Source organism: Bubalus kerabau, chromosome 10 (assembly GCF_029407905.1).
Source record: "Bubalus kerabau isolate K-KA32 ecotype Philippines breed swamp buffalo chromosome 10, PCC_UOA_SB_1v2, whole genome shotgun sequence".
In the NCBI taxonomy this organism is placed as follows: Eukaryota; Metazoa; Chordata; class Mammalia; order Artiodactyla; family Bovidae; genus Bubalus; species Bubalus kerabau.
This window is the reverse complement of record NC_073633.1, coordinates 58,883,947-58,910,539: the sequence shown is the minus strand read 5'-3', so window position 1 is coordinate 58,910,539 and position 26,593 is coordinate 58,883,947. Positions and strand designations below refer to the sequence as shown.

Below are 26,593 nucleotides of genomic sequence, written 5' to 3'. Positions count from 1 at the left end.
ACTGAAACTTATTTTGTGGCCTAGCATGTGATGTGTTATGGAGTGTTCCACGTGCATTTGAAAACAATGTATATTTTGCTGCTTTTGAATAGGATGTTATATACATATATCTATTAAGCTCATCTGATGTGTTAAGGCCTATGTTTCCTTTTACATTTCCTGTATGGATGACCTGTCCATTGACTTACGTGGAGTGTTAAAGCCCCTGACATTTATTGTCCTTACTGTCAATATCTTTCTTTATACTTGCTAATATTTTCTGTATTTATTTAAATGCTCCAGTTTGTGTGCATATAAATATTTACAAGTGTTATTTATTCTTGTTGAATTGATCCCTTTATCATTATGTAATGTCCTTCTTTGTCTTAGACTTTTTTATCCCTTCACTTTCAGTCTGTGTGTGTAGTTAAATCTGGAGTGTATCTCTTATAGGCAGCATATGTTGACAGATTTTATTTTTGAATCTATTCAGCCACTCTATCTTTCCATTGGAACATTGAGTACATTTACATTTAAAGTAAGTATTGATAGGTAGGTACTTACTGCCATTTTATTAAATTGTTTGGGGACTGTCCTTGTTTATTGTTTTCCTCTCCGCTTATGATTTGATGACCATCTTAATGTTATATTTGGATTCCTTTATCTTGTATGTATCTATTATAGATTTTTGGTTTGTTGTTATCATGAGGTTTTATATACAGCAGCATATACTGGTGAATATTTAAAGTTGATGATGTCTTAAGTTTGAACACATGCTGAAAACCCTGGAGATGAGCAATCTACCCAATTAAGTGTTTGTGGTAATGACCATAAAAATGCTCAACATACTTGGAAGAAGAGTGAGTAAATACAGGGAGAATTTTAACAAAGAGTTAGGAAACAGAAGAACCAAACAAAGCTGAAAAATATAGTAACTGAAATAAAAAATACACTAGCGGGAATCAACATTAGGTTGGTTAATACAGAGGAGTGGATCATTAAAGTGGAACACAGAATAGTGTAAATCACCCAAGTTGAACAGAAAAAGAAAAACAGAATTAAAAGAAATGAAGAGTTCAGGAAACCTCTTGGAAAACATTAAGCATACTAATATTCACATTATTTGGGTCCCAGAAGGTGAAGAGTGACAGATAGGGGCAGAGAAATTAGAAGCAATTATAGCTAAACACATTACTAACATGGGAAAGGAAACAGACATCCAAGTCCAGGAAGAACAGAATCCCGAAAAAGATGAACACAAAGAGTTCCACACCAAGGGACTTAAAGTTAAAATGGCAAAAATTAAAGATAGTGAGAGACTATTAAGGACAGTAAGTGAAAAGCAACTAGTTATGTATAAGGGAACTCCTCTAAGACTGTCAGACATTGCTGACCAGAAGGGAATGGCACAACATATGTGTGATGAAACATCACACAACATCACAACATGTGTGATGAAAGGAAAAAACCTGCAGCCAATAATACTCTATCCAGCAAGATTCTCATTCAGATTTGGAGACAGAGAAGCAAAAGCTGAAAGAACTCAGCACTACTAAATTAGCTTCCTAAGAAATGTTAAAAGGGGGCTTCTCTAAGTGAAAAAGAAAAAACCACAACTAGAAATATGGAAATTACAAAAGGAAAAATCTCATTGGTCAAAACCTCATATAATGTCAAAAACATTAAACATGCAGAAAGGAGTAAAAATTCAGAGATCTTTCTTAATGTAGGCATTTGTTGCTATGAACTTCGTCTTAGAACCGCTCTTGCTACATCCCATAAGTTTTGGTATGTTGTGTCTCCATTTTCATTTGAAGATCATTTTTTTCCTCTTTCTTTGTTCATCCTCATCCATTGGTTGTTCAGGAAAGTCTTGATATTATCTTTGAAGTATCTCTTTATAAGTCTTTTATTCTTCTAAAAATTGTTAAGTGAACTTTAATTATTAGAATAGTTTTAATTTATATAAAATTGTGTAGTACAGAAGATTTCTAGAATCCAGTTTCTTAGGAATATATACATTAGTATAGAACATTTTTACCATTAATGAATCAATAATTATGACTCATTAACTAAAGACCACACTTCATTCATATTTCCTTAGTCTCTTTGGTTCATTATTAAGAACTGAGTTGACTTGTTAGAGTTCTTTATATATCCTAATTACAAAACTTTGGCAGACACCTGCTTTGCAAATATCTTATCCCTTGGCTTTTATTTTTTTAACAGTTTTTTTTTGAAGAGCAACAATATTTTGAATTTTATAATTATGGTTTTGTGTTCTATTTAAGAATTCTTTGCTAAACCTAAGGGGTCACTAAGATTTGCTCTTAGGTTTTCTTACAGAAGTTGCATAGCTTCATCTTTTGTGTTGAGTTTTGTGCATGATATAAGGGTCAAGGTTCATTATTGGAACATGTGCAGGAATATTTTGTTGAGATTATTCTTTCACTATTGAATTGCCATGGCATCTTTGTTGAAATTCAGTTGCCCAGATGTGTGTGGATGTATTATTACTGGGATCACTATTCTGTTCCACTCATCTGTATGTCTGTCTTCATGTTAATAATGCATTGTCTTGATTATTACATCTTTACAATAAATCCATAAATAATGTAATTTCTTTTAGTTACTGCTGACATCAGTATTGGCTTTTCTCTCCCTTTATTTGTAACTCCTTTGTATGTTGTTATAGGCAGCATACAGTTGAGTTTTCCTATTGTTTTAACTCAGTCTGACAATCTCTGACACTTTAATTAGGAGGCTTAGACCATTACATTTAATATGATTATTAATAATGGTTGTGTTTATTAATTTTTATATTTTTCATTCACATACATTATTGTTCTTTCTTCCTCTTGTTTTTCTTTTTGAATTTTTTAATGATTTCATTTTATCTTACTGGCTTATTATTTCCACCATTTTGTGTATAGCTCCACTTATCAGATACACCTTTAACTTAGCGCTATCTAACTTCAAGTAACAGCATTTTATGAATAAAGAAAGAACCTTTCAGCAGTATACTTCTCTCCTCCCCTTTCTGTTGTTGTTGTCATACATTGTCCTTCTATACACATTCTACATAGTTACTTTTTTGCTTTGAAGAGTTAATGAACTTTCTAAAGTAAAAAAAAAAAACCTTTGTATTATAGTACACATAAAATTTACCCTAATTTTTTAGTGTAGAATTCAGTAGTGTTACATATCAAACTGCAAAACTCCTTGTTTATCTTGCAAAAACTGAAAACCTATGTCCATTAAAAAATAATTCCCCATCCCCTTCTCCGTGACCCCTGGCAACCACAATTCTACTTTCTATTTCTATTATTTTGACTACTTTAGGTACCTAATGAAAGTGAAATACACTATTTGCCTTTTTGTTACTGGCTTATATCACTTAGCATAATGTCCTCAAGGTTCATCCACGTTGTAGCATGTTATCAGAATGTGTTCCTTTTGAGTAATATTCCATTGGATATATGTAACAGTTTCATTTATACATTTATTTAAATAAAGCAACTTGGGTTGCTTCCACCTTTTGGCTATTGTGAATAATGCTGATATAAACTTGGGTGTACAGATATCTCTTAAAGATTCTGCTTTCAGTTATTTTGGATATTCACCTAAATGTGGAATTGCTGGATCATATAATTCTTTTAAGTTCTTGAGGAATCACTGTACTATTTTTCCATAGTGGCTGCACTATTTTACATCCCTTCCAACATGCACAAGAGTTCCTTCAATGTCCTTGCCAATTTTGGGGGTTTTTTTTTTTTTCTATAGTGATCATCCTAGCCTAATGTTTATTAAATGGCATCTCATTGTGGTTTTGATTTATATCTCCCTAAATGTTAGTGATGTTGACCACATTTTCATGTGCTCATTAGCCATTTGTAAATCTTTTCTGGAGAATTGTCTATTCAAGTTCTTTACCCATTTATTATTATTATTTTTTTTTACTTTTCCCATCCACATTTTATATATTAAAAAAATAAGTTATATAATTACAGTATAGACTGGGATACACAGGTTTGGGAACAAACACAACTGATGATTTATAAGCAAACAGTTAAATTGGAGAGTGAAGAAATATGTGGTTATCCATTAAATTTCAGTATGTTTTGGGCATCAGTTGATACGTTTTACAGAGTTAACATGGCAAATTAGTTAAATAATGGTCAACTGAAAGAGCTTCTAGTACATTGCTGTTCAATAGAACTTCCTGTGGTGATGGACAGGTTCTATATCTGCACTGCCCAATACAGTAGCCATTATCCACATGTGGCTATTGAGCACTTGAAATATGCCTTTCATGAGACTGTGGATACCCATTTATTAAGTGATAGTGTTTTTGTTATTGTAGAGGAGTTATTTCTGTATTTGCAATATTAACAGATATATGATCAATTATTTTCTGTAGGGGCCTTTTTACTCTGTTGATTGTTTCCTTTGAGGTAATCCAATTTCTTTAACTTCTGTTTGCCTGTTCTTTTTGTTTCATATCCAAGAATTCACAACCAAATCCAGTGTCATGAGCAGTTCGCCTACATTTTCTTCTAATAGTTTACAGTTTTAGGGTATACATTTAGGTCTTGATCAAATTTGAGTTAATTTTGTATATTATATGAAATAGGGATACAGTTTCATTCTTGCTCATGGAGATATCTAGTTGTCTAGTTCAATTTGTTGAAGAGGCCATATTTTCCTAGTGAACAGATTTGGCATCCTTGTTGAACATAATTAGACTTTATATGCAAGGGTTTATTTTAGGGCTCTGTATACATCCATATTACACTACTTTGATTACCATAGATTTGTAATAAAATTTGAAATCCGGAAATATGAGACTTTCAACTGTTGTTATTCATTGATTGACTATTTGTGTTCCCTTGAGATTCCATATAAATATTAGCATGACCTGTCTCTGTAACAATGCCATTGGAGTTTTGATAAAGATCATACTGAATCTGTAGATCTCTTGGAGTAGTATTAATATCTTAATAATAGTAAGCCTTCCAATCTTTGACCACAGAATATCCTTCCATTTTTTTTGCCTTTAACTATTTTCATCAGTTTTTTTTTTTAAATGTATTTATTTTAATTGGAGGCTAATTACTTTACAATATTGTGGTGGTTTTTTCCATACATTCACATGAATCAGCCATGGGTGTACATGGGTTCCCCATCCTGAACCTCCCTCCCCATCCCATCCCCTCAGGGTCATCCCAGTTTTTTGAAGTTTTCAGTGTAAAACTGTTTCACTTCCTTGGTTACTTTTACTCCTAAGTTAGTTGTTGTTATTCAGTTGCTAAGTTGTGTCCAACTCTTTGCAACCCCATGATAGCACATCAAGCTCCTGTTTCTTTTACTGTCTCTTGGAGTTTGCTCAGATTCATGTCCATTGAGTTGCTTGATGCCATCCAACCGTCTCATCCTCTGCTGCCCTGTTCTCTCTCTCCTGTCTTTTCCAGCATTGAGGTCTTTTCCAATGAGTTGGCTCTTCGCATTAGTTGGCCGAAGTATTAGAGCTTCAGCAGTAGCCATTCCAATGAACATTCAGGGTTGATTTCCTTTAGAATTGACTGGTTTGATTTCCCTGAAGTTCAGGGGGACTCTCAAGTCTTCTCCAGCACCACAATTCAAAACCATCAGTTCTTCATTGTTCAGCCTTCTTTATGGTTCAGCACTCACATCTGTACATCATTACTGGAAAAAGCATAGTTTTGACTATATGGACCTTTGTCAACAAAGTGATGCCTCTGCTGTTTAATGCCTCTGTCTAGATTTGTCATAGCTTTCCTTCCAAGGAGCATCTTTTAATTTCATGGCTGCAGTCACTATCCATGAAGAACGCTGAGTGCCAAAGAATTGATGCTTTGGAACTGTGGTGCTGGAGAAGACTCTTGAGAGTCCCTTTGACTGCAGGGAGATCAGTCAATCCTAAAGGAAATCAACCCTGAATGTTCATTGGAAGGACTGATGCTGAAGCTCCAATACTTTGGCCACCTGATGCGAAAAGCTGACTCACTGGAAAAGACCCTGATGCTAGGAAAGACTGAAGGCAAAAGGAGAAGGGGACAACAGAGGATGAGATGGTTAGAAGGCATCACTGATTCAATAGACATGAATTTGAGCAAATTGTAGGAGACTGCAGGACAGAGGAGCCTGGCATGCTGCAGTTGGACACTACTTGGCCACTGAACAAAGTAACTGTCCACAGTGATTTTGGAGCCCAAGAAAATAAAATCTATCACTGCTTCCACTTTTTCCCCTTGTATTTGTCATGAAGTGATGGAACCAGATGCTATGATCTTGGTTTTTTGAATGTTAAGTTTCAAACCAGCTTTTTAATTCTCCTCTTTCCCCCTCATCAAGAGGCTCTTTAGTTCCTCTTCATTTTCCACCATTTGAGTAGTATCATCTCCATATCGGAGGTTGTTGATATTTCTCCCAGCAGTCTTGATTCTGGCTTCTGATTCATCCAGCCTGGCATTTTGTATGATGTACTTTGTGTAGAAGTTAAATCAGCAGGGTGACAATATACAGCCTTGATGTACTCCTTGCCTGATTTGGAACCAGTTGTTCCATGTCTGGTTCTAACTGTTGCTTCGTGACACACACACAGGTTTCTCAGGAGACAGGTAGGGTCTCTTGAATTTACCAGTTCATTGTGGTCCACACAGTCAGAGGCTTTTAGCATAGTCAATGAAATGGAAGTAGATGTTTTTCAGTACTTCACTCTTTTTGATGATATTATATTTGTAATTTTTAAAATTTCTTTAAGAATGTTCATTAGTAGTATATAGAAACACAACTGATTTTTTTTTTTAATGTGTTGATTTTATATTTTGCAACTTTGCCAAATTGATTTATCCTGACAGTTTCCTTGTGGAACTTGTAGGGTTTTCTAATACATACAAGATAATGTCATCTGTGAAGAGAGAATCTTCCTTCTACTTTTTGATTTGCATGCCTTTTATTTTTATCCCCTAGCTGCTGTGACCGGAACCTGCAGAGTAGGTAAAAGTGAACATCCTTGTCCTGTCTGATCCTAAAGGGAAAGCTTTCAGTCTTTTACCATTGAGTCTGTTTTTAGCTGTGGGCTTGTCATATATTGCTTTTATCCTGTTCAAGTAGGATCCTTTTCTTCCTTAATTGTTTTTAATCATGAAAGTGTGTTGAATCTTGCCACAGATCCCAAGGTGTCTCAGAGGTGGTGTTAGCCTGCTGGTGGGCAGGGCCGGGGGATGGGGGTGAGGGGGTAGGGGTCGCAGGAGGGGAGTATTGGTGGCTGGGCTGGATTCTGCCATAGCAGGCTGCAGGGGTCCTGGGCTGGTATCAGCCCGCTGGTGGGTGGAGCTTGGTCCCAGGGTCTCTGTCTGCAAGGCCTTGGGGATCGCAGAGCTAGTGCCTGTGCCCTCCTATGGGGCAGGGCTGTGTTCCAGGGTGGCTGAAGGCTCAGGGTCTTAAGGTAGACTGCCTGCCAGTGATGGGTGGGGCTTTGTTCTGACCCAGCAAGTTGCTTGGCCTGAGGCTTCCCAGTACTGGGGCTGACAGGCTGGTGGGTGGGGCCGTGTTCCAGTGCTAATAAACTAGAGGATGATTCTGAAGTGATGCTTCCTAGCATCGGTGTCCACATGATAGAGCGGGCTCCACAAATGGCTTCTGCCAATGCCTGTGTCCCAAGGATGAACTTCAGTTGCCTCGTGGGTGATCGGCAGGTAGGAATGACCCAGCTCCTTTAAAAAATTATTGCCTTTTCCTAGGGTCCTGCAGCATGTGAGGTTTTGCATGTGCCCTTTAGGAGGTGAGTGTCTATTTCCCACACCTGTGTTCCCTGAAAGTAAGCCCCACTGGTCTTCAAAGCCAAACATAGGGGCTTGTCTTGCCAGTACAAGACTGCCCAGGCCAGGGAGCCCAATGTGGGGCTTAGACCCATTGCTCAGACAACCTGTGTGTAACTGTAATTATCCTCCCATTTGTGGGTTTCTATCTGGGGCTATGGGTCTTGACAATACTGCACCTATGTTCCTTCTACAACTTGCTATGGTTCCTTTTTTATATCCTTAGTTTCTGTTAGATGCTGATCTTTCTCATTAATAGTTGTAATTCTGGTGTGCCTGTGAAAGGAGGTGAGCCCAGGATGTTTGTATTCTGCCATCTTGGCAGCAAAATCTTAGCTACTCGCAAGTTTTAAAATAAAAACTCTACTATTTCTGATACTTAAGTGTGTACGTAGATTCAGATTTCCTTCTGGTATCATTTCCCTTTTGCATGAAAGATGTCCTTTAACATTTTTTCCAAGTACACGACCTTCCTATGCTTAATGATTTCTACTAACTTGTCTTTAAAGTTCACTGGTCCTTTTTCTCCATTATCCAAGTTGCTACAGAGCTCATCCAGTGGATTTTTACCACAATTGCAAACTTGGTCTTGTCATAGGCAGTGGCTGAATTCTTTGCTCAGCTCTTTAAATCTCAGCTGTCTCATAGTTCCTAGGAGTCATGTAATGTAGGTGTCTGCAAAGCATTTGAGGGAATTCCTACCTGGAAGTTTCCACCATCGAGGCAGCACTGTCCCTTCCTCAGCCCAGTATGACTGCTACTTTTTGCTCTGGGTTTATCCCTTGTGAACCATGAAATGAAAAATGCTTTCAGGAGCCAGTTAAATGTGGATCTCAACCAGTATGCTTTCAAGGATCATAACCACCTCCAGTTTCTGCTTACTACTGATGACATCTCTGCTTTCAAATCTAAGCTACTTTGGCATTGTTGGAATTAGAACCAAGTTGTTATTTTTTAAATGTTTTTTAAAATGGTAGAAGCGTGAGCATTGTTAAAACTTAAACCTAAGTTTTTATTGTTGATATAATTTTTCCATTAAAATACTGCAAAGAACACATGGGATTTTTTCCTTTTGCAGGATATAGCAAATGAAGAACACAAAAAAATCGAAGCATTAAAATCAGAAAACAAGAAGCTAGAAAAACAAAAAGGAGAATTAATGATAGGATTTAAGAAACAGTTAAAATTAATTGATGTTTTAAAAAGGCAGAAGGTGAGTTTATCTTAAACAAGTTAAAATAAATTGTGAATATTATTTGGCTCTTTCTACTAAGACATTTAGTATTTCTCTTTCAGTGATAGTTTTTTTAAGTTGCCATGCTTAGTCACCAAATGTTATCTATACATTGATGCAAGTAAATTAGAAATGTTTACTAGTTCTATTTCCATACAGTATGGATTCTCCCTAACTAAAGAAAATACCAAATATAAAAAATAACTATTATCTTAAAAAGGGATCAGTTTGCCTCTTGAAATCTTGAGAGTGAAATTGATTCCAAACCACTTTTATTGTGGTCACCACACAAGTTCACCTAGTGGTTAAGAGGATGTGAATTCATGTTTTTGCTACTGTCACCTTTTGCAAAGATTAGGTATTACAATATGGAATTGTTCTCTAAACAGGTTGGTGCGATACCACCAGTGGGCAAGGTTTTTAGTGGCTAATCACTGAATGTAATTACTATTTAAACCTGTTTATTGTAATTAGAATTATACACTCACTTTCACAAATTTCCTATTGTTCTGTGGTCTACTCTTAATACTAAAGTAGACAATATTGATTTCTTTAAACACAGATGCATATTGAAGCTGCCAAGATGCTGTCTTTCACTGAAGAGGAATTTATGAAGGCACTTGAATGGGGAAATTAATAAGTGATCTACTTTTAAATCTCTAGTGTGTGGTGGATATACTCTTAAAGTAAATTTAGGTTTGGGGATATAAAATTGATACCTTATTATTAGGAATGTTTTATAAAATAAAGCAATAGAAATTTAACTTTCGATTCTGTTATCTTTCTTATGACCTTCTAGCCCCTTTCAGCTGCATATGAATAGAAAATATGGAATATAAAATATGTTCTAGAGACTTAGCTTTAGTTTGTAAACAATGTTTACCTGAGAGAAACTGTTTCTATGTTCTTATTGATAACTGCATTAGGTAATAAAGCACTCTGAAATTCCTCACTCTGTACTTTTCTCCTCTCATAATAGGAAGTCTTCCCCAGCCAAATCAAGGAAGTGAAGTTCCTAGACACAAACATAGAAATGGTATGAAGAGTTTAGTCTCCTGGGTTGTTTTGATAGATATAGGGATCCATATGTAACGGAAAAATCCAAACTTTTTGGCCAACTCAATATATGGAGTGTGGTATAGAATTCAGATCTTTAGTTTTATCAGTACAAAAACAATAGTGATTGGAAGAAAACTTGGAGTTAAAAGTATTAATTTTTATCAGAAAACAAATGTTTTCTTACAACTAGTTGCTTATAAATGATACAGAAATGTTTTAGAAAATCCAGAGACAATGGAGGAGTCCTACTCACTGAACTCTAAAACAGAAGTCACACTGACACCTAGTGGTAACATACAAAATAACCCAGGTTTTACCAAATCTTGATGGTATCACTTCTCACAAATTTCACTCCTTTTCTGATATGCTTTTCTAAACTCTTCACCAAGCATATCAATATCATCCTCATTTTTGAATACTCCCTACAAGAAAAATATTTTGTGGATTACTTTGAATGCCAGAATATTTCAATAAATATTCATAAGACTAAGAGATATAGACATGAAGTTTATGAAGTTATTTCTAATATGAAATCAGTAAAAAAATTTTTTCTGTAATTTTGACTTACTGTACATACATACTGAATATTCTCAGACTGACCTGATGTCCAGTTAGAACTTGTCATAGGAATCTGGACTCTTCTGCTTTACTACTACAAGTACTACTGCTCTGAGGGACTGAACGGGAATCCATTTAATCCACACTGTACCCTCCTACCCTTGTTTTGAAACAGCCCTGCAGTATATGAGGGAGGAAATGAGCTTTGCCAGATTTATGCATGGGACTGGCTCTTGCATCAGTTCTGTCTCTAGTCAGCTAACTTCGCTCTTTCAGGAAAAGAATCCAGGTGTAAAGTTAAGTCAACTAACCTTAATCCCTTTAAAACAAAATTAAACTTAAATGTTTACTTATCTAAAGAATCCAAAGACTAATTTAGGTCATTTGGAGCCACTAGGATCTAAAGGATAAAATCATTTTAGGTTATCAGGTTCTCCCATTTCCACAGTTCTTTTGCTACACAAATATCTAAACCCTAAGACATGCTCAGAAAATATATCATTCTGTATTCATTCTAACCAATTAGACTATCAGGTCCTATGGACAGGTAATAATTTCTCTTTTCTTTCTCCTTCCTTTTGCATTAAACAAAATATACACTTGATTCTTTTGACAGAATAAAGTATCAAATGGCATAATTTCTGTATCTAAAGGGTAGAAATGTTATTTACTTTAGTTCATATGTTTATGTGGCCTCTGAAACTCAAGTCGTTGTTATTTTTATAGTCATAAGGTATTTGAGATAGCAAATTTTCATATGTATTCTCTGGAAGTAATATTTTTAAAATAAAGGGTTACCTAGTTATATAATGTAACCTCCTGTTACAGAGCAGATCTCAGACTCAGTTCAAGCTTGTATCTATTACTACCGTTAGAGATTACAAGGCTGTCCTGTGTATCACCTGCTTTGGTGTCCAGCGTATCACATTTGCTTTAGTTTTAAACTTCTTACACTGGAGAACAGAACCTCTAAAATTTAAATACAGAAATTCCAGCTCAAATTTAATAGAAAGTGCCAAGACCAACTCGCTCATTTTGGATATGTTCAATTGCTAACTCACATAACATTGCTGCTTTGTAACAGTAAGAAGGGAATGAAACCCAGGCCCTCTGAAATCCTAACACCTGTCTTCCCCCCACTCTTAGAGGCTATGAATTAAATCTCACTCACTTTAGGGAGATATCCTAGTAGTTTTGTAGCATGTTCTTTGAGAAGTTTTAGTCTTTCTTCTTCAACAATTGCATTTATACATCCTTGTCGTCTTTGCTGCCACTGCCACTCCTCCAGTTCACGTTGCTAGAAATGTAAACAGAACTTACTGTCATAAAACACATTAATCTTTTCAGAATGTGGCAAACAAAACTGTTCTTGCAGTAAATTAAGATAAAATTGATAGATAATATAACTTTAATTATATTATGTATATAATATATATATTACTGTCATTCTTCCTTTAAAGTTATAAGGAAAATAGTTATGACTGATGTTAGGGAGGCAAGTACATATTTTCAGGACAAGTCATCTTCATTACCAAGGAAAAAAGGTTCAAAGAAGTGATTTCCCAATTAATTCAACAAATATTTACCGAGTGCTTACCAGACCCCAGGTGTTGAAGGGAGCTTACAATATAAGACAAAAAAAAAAGATAGACAAAACAACAGGGATAGCTAAAAGGTAAGTACTGCCATACATATTAAGTTTCTTAAAGCCTGTGTGAGGGTACAAGAGCAGCAACAAATGTTCCAGCAAAAGAACCAGTATTTCTCAGGGAAATGTTCTGATTGATAACCACACCAAACTTCTGAGCTGTGAAAATATGAAAGAGAAGACTAGCTTTAACTCATTTTAGGGCTTAAAAGAACTCTTATAGAAATACATCCAAATAAGACTTTTAAATGGCAAAGGATGGTAAAGGCAGGCCACTGAAATAATGATGAATTTCTGCCAATAATTACTTTAGTTAAAATAGTATTAATGTTCCAACTTTTCTTTGAAATAATCAGTTTAAGTCATATAAACCAGAAAGCAGGATGTCTGTCTTTTCTGTTACAATGCTGCTTCTATATCACCTAATATTTCATTATTGGATAAAAATAAAGAAGAATGCTAGGACACACCCATATCCAATGCCAGTTAAACTTGGAATTGCTTCTCTGTCTACTATCATGTCAGATGTATTACAGAATTAGAAGTAACACCAACAGCTAATTGAGAAGATACTTTCACCCATGTTGCTACTGAATCAAAGGGTAGAATTGCTCTTAAATATTTTATCTCTAAGATGAAACAGGGTAACAGAATCTGCTATAGAATCACTATATCTGAATTTTTTTTAGACTGCATTTCTAAGGCTAAAGGGTCAGATGTGGTCACAACAGGACTAGGTTTTTGCCAAGGAAATAAGCAAAAGCGTTGTATGGCAGTTTCCAGGAATCAGTCTTACATCTTTTGTCCCTTCTGCACTTCTTCTATCTGCTGCTTGAAACATGCTAAAACAGCTAAAGCTGAAACTCCAGTACTTTGGCCACCTCATGCGACGAGTTGACTCACTGGAAAAGACTCGGATGCTGGGAGGGACTGAGGGCAGGAGGAGAAAGGGACGACAGAGGATGAGATGGCTGGATGGCATCACCGACTCGCTGGACGTGAGTCTGAGTGAACTCCGGGAGTTGGTGATGGGCAGGGAGGCCTGGCGTGCTGTGATTCATGGGGTCGCAAAGAGTTGGACACGACTGAGCGACTGAACTGAACTGAATCCTTCTCTCAACTCTTCAGATCTAATTGGTCACCGAGACCCATCAGTTTTAATTTCCTACCACTTCACTGATGGATTCCTTCTCTATTCACAAGGGTTTTCATCACCTCTCTCTGGGATAATTGTAATAACTTCCTGAAGAACTATGGAAGGAGGTTTGTAACACTGTACAGGAGGTGGGTGACCAAAACCATCCACAAGAAAAGGAAATGCAACAAGGCAAAATGGTTACCTGAGGAAGCCTTACAACAGCTGAGAAAAGAAGTGAAAGGCAAAGGAGAAAAGGAAAGATATGCCCATCTGAAGGCAGAGTTCCAAAGACTAGCAAGGAGAGAGAAGAAAGTCTTCTTAAGTGAACAATGCAAAGAAATAGAGGAAAACAACATAATGGGAAAGAGTAGAGATCTCTTCAAGAAAATCAGAGATACCAAGGGAACATTTCATGCAAAGATGGGCACAATACAGGACAGACATGGTATGGACCTAACAGAAGCAGAAGATATTAAGAAGAGGTGGCAAGAATACACGGAACTGTACAAAAAAGATCTTCATGACCCAGATAACCATGATGGTGTGATCACTGACCTAGAGCCAGACATCCTGGAATGCAAACTCAAGTGGGCCTTAGGAAAAATCACTACAAACAAAGCTAGTGGAGGCAATGGAATTCCAGTTGAGCTATTTCAAATCCTGAAAGATGATTCTGTGAAAGTGCTGGACTCAATATGCCAGCAAATTTGGAAAACTCAGCAGTGGCCACAGGACTGGAAAAGGTCAGTTTTCTTTTTTTTTAAACTAAAATTTAAAAAATGTTTATTATTCATTGTAAAGAGCAATTAATAATAACAAAATTGGTAATTATCTCCATAAATGAACACCCCAAAGAAGAATGGTTTCCACATGCTGTTCTTTTGGGAGAGTCATTTTATCTGAAATCTCAAATGAACTATTCAGTGGTGAACCTGAGAAGAATGTGGGGTAGAATCTTAACATTTTCAAGATAAGGGACTCCAACCCTTTCATGCTTGTAATCCCTATGTATTTCTTGACCAAGAACATCCAAACTTACAGAGCTTTTCAGACTTGAATATCAGAAGGTTAAAGGAGAAATGAATGAACTGAAATGCTCTTGCTTGGTTCAGGGCCATGCCATTTGAATTTAATTTAATTGAAGTAAATACATTATAAGTTGAGGAGAAACATGAGGAGGAGGTGGCCTGAGGAATGCTGAGCTAGAAGAAGGGGGAGCCCTGGGATGTAGATCTATCAACTCCCAGGAAAGACTGCTTACTCCCCACACTTCTGAACAGGTCAGTTTTCATTCCAATCCCGATACTCAAAGAATGTTCAAACTACTGCACAACCGCACTCATTTCACATGATAGCAAGGTAATGCTCAAAATCCTTCAAGCCAGGCTTCAACAGTATGTGAACCGGGAACTTCCAGATGTACAAGGTGGATTTAGAAAAGGCAGGGGAACCAGAAATCAAATTGCCAAAATCCACTGGATCATAAAAAAGCAAGAGAGTTGCAGAAAAACATCTACTTCTGCTTCACTGACTACGTTAAAGCCTTTGACTGTGTGCATCGTCACAAACGGTGGAAAATTCTTCAAGAGATGGGAATACCAGACCACCTGACCTGCCTCCTGAGAAATCTGTATGCAGGTCAAGAAGCAACAGTTAGAACTGGATATGAAACAATGAACTGGTTCAAAATTGGGAAAGGAGTACATCAGGCTGTATATCGTCACCCTGCTTATTTAACTTCTGTGCAGAGTACATCATGTAAATGCTGGGCTGGATGAAGCACAAGCTGGAATCAGGATTTCCAGGAGAAATATCCATAACCTCAGATATGCAGGTGACACCACCCTAATGGCAGAAAGTGAAGAGGAACTAAAGAGCCTCTTGATGAAAGTGAAAGAGGAGAGTGAAAAGCTGGTTTAAAACTCAACATTCAAAAAACAAAGATCACAGTATCTGGTCCCATCACTTCATGGCAATTAGATGGGGAAACAATGGAAACAGTGACAGACTATTTTTTTAGGCTCCAAAATCACTGTAGCGACTTGCAGCCATGGAATTTTAAAAGACGCTTGCTCCTTGGAAGAAAAGTTGTGACAACCCTAGACAGCATATTAAAAAGTAGAGCCATCACCTTGCTGATAATGATCTGCATATTCAAAGCCATAGATTTTTCCAGTAGTCATGTACAGATGTGAGGACTGGACTATAAAGAAGGCTGAGCACCGAAGAATTGATGCTTTCAAACTGTTGCTGGAGAAGACTCTTGAGAATCCCTAGGACAGCAAGGAGATCAAACCAGTCAATCCTAAAGGAAAATCAACCCTGAATATTCACTGGAAGGACTGGTGCTGAAGCTGAAGCTCCAAACTTTGGCCACCTGATGTGAAGAATCAACTCACTGGAAAAGACCCTGATGCTGGGAAAGACTGAGGGCAGGAGAAGAGGGTGACAGAGTATGAGATGTTGGATGGCATCATCGACTCAATGGACGTGAGTCTGAGCCAACTCCAGGAGACTGTGAAAAACAGGGTAGCCTGGCTGCAGCAGCCTATGGGGTCGCAAAGAGTCGCATATGACTGAACAACTAAACAAAAACAACTGATCTTCCCATCTCCAGTTGTACTCCACTCATGTCTGTCTTCAACACTGCTACTTGAATCATCTATCCAAGTGCAGATCTTATCATGCAGCTCAATTCTTCAGTGGATCACCCCTGAATAAAATCCACCTTTAAAACAGCAGCCAAGACATTCATGATCAGTCTCCTCTCTGCCATACAACATGTCCATTCTGTATGATTATCATCAATGCATTTGACATATCTTAATGTATTTTTCTTAACCAACACTATAAAAGCTCATAGATGACATGGAGTTAGTCATATTTATGTTCTCAACACCAACCAATGTCTAATACATAGAAAGCATCAATAAATATGTTCTAGATTCATTAATTAATGAGTAGTCAGAAAATGTATATATCATATGATTAGGGAATGGATTTCCAACATGTGGCACATAAACAGTTTTCAGTTATTTAGTGGATAAATAAATTAGCCAGTTGCTATTCAATGAAAATTTTTAAAAAAGTTTTCCTTACTTTGTCTGCAAGGAACTGGTTGCGGCGCTCTTCTATAAGTTTTTCCACGGCCCTCTTGTGTTCTAGTTGCTTCATTCTTTGCTTCTGAGCGTTCATTAATTCTATTCGATCATCCTCAGCAAATTTCGCCAGCATAGCTTTTCTAAATGTCTCCTCTTCCTCTTTTGCAGCCTGAAGTATTAATTCCTTCAAGGCCATTTGGTCCATAAAATCTTGCTTCAACTCCTTTTGTTTTCTCAATTTCTCTTCTGCTTCTTCCTAAATAACAATACATCTAAAAGTTAATTTAATAATTAACCTGTAAAAGTTAATTCAGTAATTGTTTCTTTACAGATTTATAAAGATAGGGTCAGATAGAGTTTGGTTAAGCTTAATGTTACAATAAGAAATAAAACTGAAAACTTAAACCTTTTCAAGGTAACACTTTTCCCATCCTTTAAAAACTAATAAAGTAGATGTTACCTTTGGATTGCTCATTATTTAAATTTTAACTAATACATATTTACCATCTTATTTCTGTATTCAGAATTAACACATTAACTTTGAAAAGAGCTGTATAAAAATTTGTATATGTGAGTTTATTAAATCTGTCAACTATATAATCTGTACCAACTATGAATCATTCTAGAACCTTGTGTTCAAATCATTGATAAATATTTTTCAGAACAATAATCTAGCAATGAGAATCAGAAGCTTAGAGAAATTCAAATTTACTTGAAGCAGTTAAAAGTCCTTTCCTACAAGGTTTATATTTTCCCAACATTATTATGAAAGATTTCAAAACCAAAGAATTTTACAGGGATCACCCATATTTGCTTTATCATTGATCTACTGAATTAGGACTGTTGTAAATTTTAAATCATTTGCAAATTTAACCAACTTTGCTCAATTCTAATACAAGTTCCAGGTAGGAGGCCAGTATCTTCAAAATATTGCCTTAACACCCATGTGGCCAAGGGTACAGATTACAACAAACTATAAGGGATTTACTACAGGCCATCAGAGGCATACAGAACTTCCAGGAAGGCCAGGGAACCAAGCTGTCATCCTACTGCTCAAGTCTCATGGTAACTCTGTCTATAGTGACCGACTAGTATCTCATGTGCTTACTTCCATCTTCACACCTTGAAGTGGGGTGATGGCTACTGGAGATAACCTAGTTCATATGAAGAATTCCAGGTAAGAGATAAATGTAGTTTTAACTACATTTCTCTTTGCAATAAAGCAAGACAAATGAATTTACAACAGGGTAGGATGTATTAAGGGTAAGAATGGGTTTTTTTTGAGACAGAAAATGTATTTATTATTATGCAAATAGCTATTCAAAATAGCTAGGGACCTGACAAGCTGCCAAAGGATTTTCCCAAATAACTCGTGTATTCCTATGTTAACAGGCATCACATCAGTAACACATCCAGGAGAACAAAAATAGAATTCAGAAAACAATATCTCAGAGGCCCACCAGATCCTGATTCCTTTATGAAAAACTCTATTACAGTGTTGTTGGTTGTGTAGTTGCTAGGTTGTGTCCGACTCTTTCAACCCCATGGACTTCATGTAGCCTGCCAAGCTCCTCTGTCCATGGGATTAATACTGGAGTGGGTTGCCATTTCCTTCTGGAAATGGCAGAATGGGTTTTAAGTGAGCCAATCTGCAAGTATCAGTTACAGCAACTTTGTTAATTATATTGATCATTCAACCTCTTTTTCTTCATTTATCCCTATCTTTCCAAATTCTTTTTCAAAGTCTTCTCTATTCCCTGGTAGCTTAGATGGTAAAGAATTAGCCTGCAATGCAGGAGACCCAGATTCAATCCCTGAGTCAGAAAGATGCCCTGGAGAAGGGAATGACAACCCACTCCAGTATTCTTGCCTGGAGAATTCCATGGACAGAGGAGCCTGGCGGGCTATAGTCCATGGGGTCACAGAGTCGGACATGACTGAATGTCTAACATACACACACAATCCTCTTTTCAAATCTTATCTTTTTCTTAGTTCTCTCTAATCACTCTTACCTCTTTTGGGGGTCTTATACCATTTAATTTTTCATCATTTAATTTTATTCCATAAATATACACCTCATCTCACTAAAATTCATAGAAGGCATATCTTATTTTCCTTTGGGATGCTGGACACATAGTGTTTTTTATAATAAAAAGTTTGTGTTTATTTGCCATCTATTGCATAGACGTCAGAGACTCATTGAAGGCAGACATGCTGTGTCAGTTAGCTTTGAATTCCTCCAGAGCTTATAATAATACCTTGCACAAAGAGATTCAGTACATACTGAACCAAATGATTTCTTGATATTTCCTGGCATCCATATCCCATACCAATTTTAGTTTAATCCAATGGTGAAGACATCAGGCTAAAGAACAGGAAAGATTTTGGCAAAACAAAACACCATTCATTATATTTTTTGAACTAGGAAAGTGTTCATATAGTCTTTGATGTGTCTGGATCTGGATTATATAGTTATATAATATGAACTGAATAGTTTTTGATATTCTAAAACCCAATATGTGGTTTGAGGAATAGCTGTTCTCCGAAAGTTTGGATTAATTTGCTATAGAACTACTCTGAGTCTAGAAACTCGTTGGAGATGTCTTGGTCTGGGTTCTCCACTGAAAAACAGCCTTAAACAAGGACTTGTATACAGATATTTTACCATGGAGGTAATCTCAGGAAGCAGAGGTGAGGGACAAGCAGAAGTGAAGGAAGAGAAGCCAACACAAGGGTGCATCATTGAACTGGTCACCACCTTGGACAACTGAGGCTTCACTCTGCCAGGACCTTGTGAGGAAGGCATGGGGTACCTTTCAGGACCTTCCCAAAAGCCTGCTAGAGGTAGAGAAGCATTATCTCTCAACTCCTGTCCACAGCTGGCTGAGGGATGCCCCAAAGGGTGTCACCTCCCTGTCCCCACCCCGACATGTTAGGAAGCTCTCAGCAAGGGGTCAGTCTAAGCCCTCACAACCGTTCCCCACAGCGGTCACAAATCAGAGGGGCTGCTGACAGGATGCGACACAGGGCACACAAATCTTCTGATAGAGGAAAATGGCTTTAATAATCTTGTCTTTTTTTTTTTCCCTATATTTTTTTAATTCACTGCATTTTTAATTCAGAAAATTGCACCACTGAAAATTTCATTTTTTTAGGACACAACTGAGTAGTCTTTCATTATTTTCCTAATCTTTTCTCTTCACAGACCCTTTTTCCCTTCAAATATTAAGCAACTAGATTTAAAAATGTTAATGTGTTCTCCTGATTTTTAGTTTACTTCTACTTGTATCTTTATTACTTCCTTCCATATTCTTGCCTCATACTTGATTTATAATGTTTTTCTCAGTTATTGAGTTGGCTGCCTACACAATTTTCCCAGTATTTCTCACTTAATAATTGCCTGTGCTTTCTCTGGTGCTCCAGTGGTTAAGAATCCACCTGCTGGCTTCCAGTTCAAGATGGTGGAGTAGAAGGACATGTGCTTGTCTCCTTCTGCAAGAGTACCAAAATCACAACTAGCTGTTGAATAGCCATCAACAGGAGGATGCTGGGACCCACCAAAAAAAGATACCCCATGTCCAAAGACAAAGAAGAAGCTGCAGCAAGATGGTAGGAGGGGTGTATTCACGATAAAATCAACCCCCTACCTGCTGGGTAGGAAACCCACTAACTGGAGAACAATAATACCAAAGAAGTCTCTCACACTGTTGTGAAGGTTTGGACCCCACGTCAGGCTTCCCAGCCTGGGGATCCAACAAAGGGACTGGGAATCCACAGGGACTCTGACCTTGAAGGCCAGTGGGATTTGACTGTAAGCCTTCCATGGGACTGCAGGAAACAGATTCCAGTCCTGGAATGTGCACCAGGACCCAGAGGGAAGGAGCAGCGACCCCACAGGAGACGCAAACAAAACTACCTGCTAGTACTGGAGGGTCTCCTGCGGAGGGTGGGTCAGCAGGGGCTCCACCGGAGGGGGCACTGGCAGCAGCAGTCCAGGAAGGTCCCACTTGGTGTAAGCCCTCTTGGAGGTCACCATTAACCCAGGGCTGGGTCAGGCCAAACAACTACCAGGGAGGGAGTGCAACCCCACCCATCAGCAGATAATTGCATTAAACTTTACTGAGCAAGGCCCTGTCCACCAGAGTAAGTCCCAGTTTTTCCCATCACTAGTCCCTCCCATCAAGAAGCTTACACAAGCCTCTTAGCTTACTCCATCAGAGGGCAGACAGAAGCAGCAAGAAGATCCAGTCTCATAGCTGGCTAGAACAAAAGCTACATTATAGAAAGTTAATCGTGATAAAAAAGCAGAAAGTTATGTCCTAGATGAAGGGACAAGATAAAACCCAAGAAAAACAACTAAATGAAGTAGAGATAGGCAACCTTCCAGAAAAGCAATTCAGAATAATGATATTGAAGATGATACAGGATCTCAGGAAAACAATGGAGAAGATGCAAGAAATGTTTACTAAAGACCTACAAGAATTAAAGAACAGAGATGAATAATACACTAGAAGGAATCAATAGAGTGAGGCAGAAGAACAGATAAATGACCTGGAGGACATAATGGTGGAAATCACGGCCACAGAACAGAATATAGAAAAAAGAATGAAAAGAAATGAAGACAGCCTAAGAGACCTCTGGGACAACATTAAATGCACCAACATTCACATCAGAGGAGTCCCAGAAGGAGAAGAGAGAGAGAAAGGATCTGAGAAAATATTTGAAGAGATTAAGAGCTGAAAACTTGCCTAACATGGGAAAGGAAATAGTCAAACAAGTCCAGGAAGCACAGAGTCCTAGGCAGGATAAACCCGAGGAGCACAGCAAGACACAGTAATCAAAGTGACAAAAATGAAAGACAAAGATAAAATATTAAAAGCAACAAGGGAAAAACAACAAATAACATACAAAGGAACTCCCATCAAACTATCAGCTGATTTCTCAACAGAAACTCTACAAGCTAGAAGGGAAGGGCATGACATATTTAAAGTGAGGATAGAGAAGAACCTGCAGCCAAGAATACCCAGCAAGACTCTCATTCAGATTTGATGGAGAAATAAAAAACTTTCCAGACAAGCAAAAGTGAAGAGAATTCAGCACCACTAAACCAGCTTTACAACAAATGCTAAAGGAACTTCTCTAGGCAGGAAACACAACAGAAGGAAAGACCTACAGAAAATTAACCCAAACAGTTAAGAAAATGGTAATAGGATCAAATGCACCAACCAAAAGACACAGACTGGCTGGCCAGATGAAAACGTGTGCATGGAGGCACTTCCAATTACCACATCACTCTGCTTGACCCCCTAGATTGTATGTAATTATTTTATATTGTTAGGTTAATCATGGTCCCATTATGACTTGAAATTGTAATTATCTTTTATTTTTGTCTGGCTATTGACTGTGAAAACTGATAAACATCTTTTACTATTGTGATTATGTAACTATTACTCACTTACTGCCACTGTATCATGATTGGTCAACAGAAAAATAATATAGAAGTCTATATCACCAAAAATACAATTTAATAGAAAAACTTGTAATCATTTTAAAATTCCAGATGCATATCAGAATTATCTTGGGAGTTTTTGAAAAACAGAAAGCCCAGGTGCTGCTTTTTTCTCCAGAGCTCCAGATGTATTTCTAATGAGCAGCCATGTTTAGTGGCTGTAAGATGATCTTTTCCTTTCATCTAGTTTCACTTTTTCTATTTCATATTCAGTGCTCCCATTTTATTTACTCTGTTTTCCAATTTCTTCATCTTTTTAAAAATTTTCTTTCTCCAGCCTTTATCAAGCATAGTAGAAAAGTTTTGTATACCTATATAGAAATAATATGTATAATATATTTTAGGAAACTTATGAATTTTTGCCTAATGAAAAAATGTATGACATTTTGATTCCACTTGTTTGACTTAATATCAGTAGAATGCTATATTTCTAATTAAAAAACATATGCAACAAGCAACAAAAGTTTACTGTATAGCACAGAGAACGATAGTCAATATCTCGTAATAACCTATAATGGTAAATAATTTCAAAAATTAATATATTTGTATATGTACAACTGAATCAACTTGCTGTGCACCTGAAACATTGTAAGTCAACTATACTTGAATGAAAAATTTTTTAAATTATAAAATAAAGAATCCACCTGCCAATGCAGGGGACACAGGTTCGATCCCTGGCCTGAGAAGATTCCACATGCCACAGGACAACTAAGCCTGTGCAGCATGACTAAAGAAGCCTGTGCATCTTAAAGCTTGTGCTCCGCAACGAGAAGCAACTGCAGTGAGAAGCCTGCACACTGCAACTAGGGAAAGCCCATGCGCAGCAACAAAGACAACAGCCAAAAATAAACAAACAAAATTTTTTAAATTGCCTAATAGATTTTGATGTCATAATTTCCTCCTCTAAATTGTCTGCAAATATCCTCTTCAATCAATAATAATCGAATGTTTACAGATTTTCAGTTAGTAAGTTAAAATATTTGTTATTAAGTTCTAATGGTGTTTAAACACCCTTTCCCCTTTCCAATAAATTTTCTTTGGAGATATAACAGTTATGTACTTCAGTACAACAATGTTACAAGGGAGATAAAATGTTCATTATACGTCCCTTAATGATTATACCTTTTCTCTGTGATATCTGGGATTCTTTTGCTGTTCCACGTACCTAGTAATAATGCTGCCTACCTGCCTCCCATTTGTTCATATATGCCTGTTAGCCTTCATCCATCATTTTATTCTTAATGCTTTGGGGGTTATTTGACATTAGGTATCTATAAGTGAATTTTATTAAGATGTTTCTTTAAAAGAACTGGACACATTTTACAATCTTAAATGCAGTTAATAATTAAGGACTCACATGAAGTAAGTTTTGATGTTTTACTTAGTATCTATTCCTTCCTCATTGATGAAACAGTATATATAAGACAATGTTGTTTTAATATAGCTGATAATATTACAAATAATACTAATAAGTATAATTGTTATATATATTCATATATCTTATTTTATACAGTGTTCAAACTTTTGGAGTTCCCCAGTGGTTCAGTGGTTAGGATTCCATGCTTTCACTGCCGATGGTGCAGGTTCAATCCCTGGTCAGAAGTTAAGACCCTACAAGCCATGCAACATGATCAAAACAAAGTGCTGAAACTTCCAGCTTGTTTAAAAAAAAAAAAACTTGGGTTTTTTATATTCTGTTGTCAACTTATTGAGTGTTCTTTACATATTCTGGATAAAAGTTATTTGTAAGATACATGTATATGGAATGTTTTCTTCCAATTGTGGCTTGCATTTTCATTTTCCTAACATTGTTAGGAAATTATTAATTTTCATGAAGCCTACTTATAAACATTTTATGGCACATGCCTTTATCCTAAAAATTTTTAATCTTTGCTATTTCAAGTTCATAATGACTTTCTCATGTTTTCTTCTAGAAATGTTTTAGCTTCAGCTCTCTTTATGTTATAATATGACACAGTATAACAAGGGCTGCCAAGGATGTGGAGGAATTGGAACTCTCCTACATAGGCAGTAATAGAGTACAATAGTCCAGCCTCTATGGAGAACAGCTGGGAAGTTCCTCAGAAAACTAAACACAGAATTACCATGTGACCCAACAATACCAGGGCTAGGTATTCACCCAAAGGGATCTGAAACAGATACTCAAACAAAACTTGTACACAAATGTTCATAGCATTAACATTCACATTGTATATCCATACACTGGACTATTATTCAGCCAAAAAAAAAAAAAAAGCGGGGCGGGGGGGGGATTAATTATTGACACATGCTACAAAACAGATGAAATTCCAGAATATTATTCTAAGGGCAAGAAATCACAACACAAAAGGTCACATATTGCATGATCCCACTTATATTCAGAATAGTCAAATTCATAAAGACAGGAAGCAAATTAGTAGTTGCCAGGGTCTTGGAAAACATGGAAAGGGTTGTAACTGCTTAATGCAAGGTATCCTTTTGGGGTAATGAAAATGTTTTGGAACTAGACAGAGAGGGTGGTTGCACAATATTCTGAATGTACTAAATGCTGCTTTAAAACAGTCAATTTTATGTTACATGAATTTTGCCTCAATTAAAAAAAAAACCTTAAGGAGAAACACAAGCCCACAATTATGGTTAGAGTCACCAACAATCCTCTCTCAACAACTGATGGAACAACTAGACAGAAAATCAGCAAGGACATAGAATTCAACAGCACAATCAATCAATAGAATCTAATTGGCATTTATAGAAATTTTAGACATTTAAACATATTTCTAGAACATTTCACCCAAAGTGGCAGAAAACATATTCTTTTCAAATGTCCACAGAACAAATTTAAAGGAAATAAAATCATATTGGGCATGTTCTCTGATCACAATGAAATCAAACTATAAGTAACTTATTTTTAAAGAAAAATTTCTGGACATTTGGGGACTACGTAACACAGTTTTAAGTAATCCATTGGTCAGAAAAAGGCTCAAGAAAATGAAAACATCAAAGTTAATGAAAATGAAAACAACACTGAAACTTGAGAGGTGCAACTGAAACAACTTTGAGGGAAATGTATAGCACTAAATGTATACATACAGTAAAATGCATTTATTTACAATGCATGCATTGTAGGAAACGTCTCAAATCAATAATCTAAGCTACTACACTTCAGAAACCCATAGAAAGGAAGCAGAAGGGAGTAAATAAAGAGCAGAAATAAATGGAACTGAAAACAGAAAACTAATAGACAATATCAATGAGGCAAAAGGCTGACTCTTTTTTAAAAAATTAATGAAACTGAAACCGTTAAAATCCTACAAGAGAAGAGAGTAAGTTCCTCTAAATCAGCCTTGGCAATGAATTTTTGGATTTGACACCAAAAGCAAAATAAACAAACAGGATTACATCAAACTAAAAAAAAGCTTCTGTACAGACAAGAAAACGAAGTTAAAGTCACTCAGTTCTGTCACTGTGACGCTATGGACTGTAGCTCTCCAGGCTCCTCTGTCCATGGGATTCTCCAGGCAAGAATACTGGAGTGGGTTGCCATTTCCTTCTCCAGGGAATCTTCCCAACCCAGGGGTTGAACCCAGGTCTCCTGCATTGAAGGCAGATTCTTTACCATCTGAGCTACCAGGGAAGACTACAGACAAGGAAATCATCAACAAGATGAAAAGGCAACCTATGGAATGGCAGAAAACATTTGCAAATTCTGTATCTGATAGGAGTTAATGTCCAAAATATGTAAAAATGACACAAAACTCAACAGAAAAGAACAAAAAAATCCAATTAAAAAATGGGCAGAGGATCAGAACAGATATTTTTTCCAAAGAAGATATACAAATGGCCAACAGGGACAAGAAAAGGTACTCAACACACCACTAAACATCAGGGAATATAAATCAAAACCACAATGAGATATCTGTAATAATGGCTATCATCAAAAAGAGATAATAAAGAGTTGGTGGTTATGTGGAGAAAGGGAACTCTTGTCACTGTGGGTAGAAAAGCAAAGCCAATGGTATAGCCATTGAAATAGCCACGGAGATTCCTCAGAAAATTAAAGACAGAACTACCATATGTTCCAGCAATCCCACTTCCAGGTATATATCCAAAAGAAATGAAAACAGGATCTTAACAAGGCAAGTGCACTCCCGTGTTCATTGTAGCATTACTCACAATAGCAAAAATATGGAAACAACCTGTCCATCAACAGATGAATAAAACGTGGTAGAGCTATATAAATTGGAATATTATTCAGCCATAAAATCATAAAATAATGAAATCCTGCCATTTGTGACAACACAGATTGATCTTGAGGGTTTTATGCCAAGTGAAATGAGCTGATCAAAGAAAGACAAATACTGCCTGGTAACACATGTGGAATCTTAAAAAAAATGTCAAACTCATTGAAACAGAAAGTTGGAAAGTAGTTGGCAGAGACTGGTGGGTGGGAGAAACAGGAAAAGTTGGTAAAATGGTACAAACTTCCAGCTCTATGACAAGTAAGATCTGAGGCTCTAATATAA

General features: G+C 36.8%; 2 protein-coding genes across 9 annotated transcripts in view; one reads left to right on the top strand and one right to left on the bottom strand.

Annotated features, from left to right (window-relative positions):
* TEX9 (testis expressed 9) overlaps window positions 1-9,823 on the top strand; it is a 101,366-nt gene extending 91,543 nt beyond the window's left edge. For 3 of the 4 annotated variants that reach the window (XM_055537876.1, XM_055537877.1, XM_055537875.1), the window contains 2 exons: window positions 8,902-9,036; window positions 9,620-9,823. In XM_055537876.1, the coding sequence (XP_055393851.1) occupies window positions 8,902-9,036; window positions 9,620-9,694 (210 nt within the window). In that variant the 3' untranslated portion in view covers window positions 9,695-9,823. Of the gene's footprint in view, window positions 1-6,972; window positions 6,997-8,901; window positions 9,037-9,619 lie in introns of those variants that run through there. The other variant, XM_055537880.1, reaches the window with a different exon arrangement.
* The window catches only part of MNS1 (meiosis specific nuclear structural 1), a 116,132-nt gene continuing 98,353 nt past the window's right edge, over window positions 8,815-26,593 (bottom strand). For 4 of the 5 annotated variants that reach the window (XM_055537873.1, XM_055537874.1, XM_055537870.1 and 1 more), the window contains 3 exons: window positions 16,560-16,817; window positions 11,846-11,971; window positions 10,255-10,538 (listed from right to left, as the gene is read on the bottom strand). In XM_055537873.1, the coding sequence (XP_055393848.1) occupies window positions 10,449-10,538; window positions 11,846-11,971; window positions 16,560-16,817 (474 nt within the window). In that variant the 3' untranslated portion in view covers window positions 10,255-10,448. Of the gene's footprint in view, window positions 10,073-10,254; window positions 10,539-11,845; window positions 11,972-16,559; window positions 16,818-26,593 lie in introns of those variants that run through there. The other variant, XM_055537871.1, reaches the window with a different exon arrangement.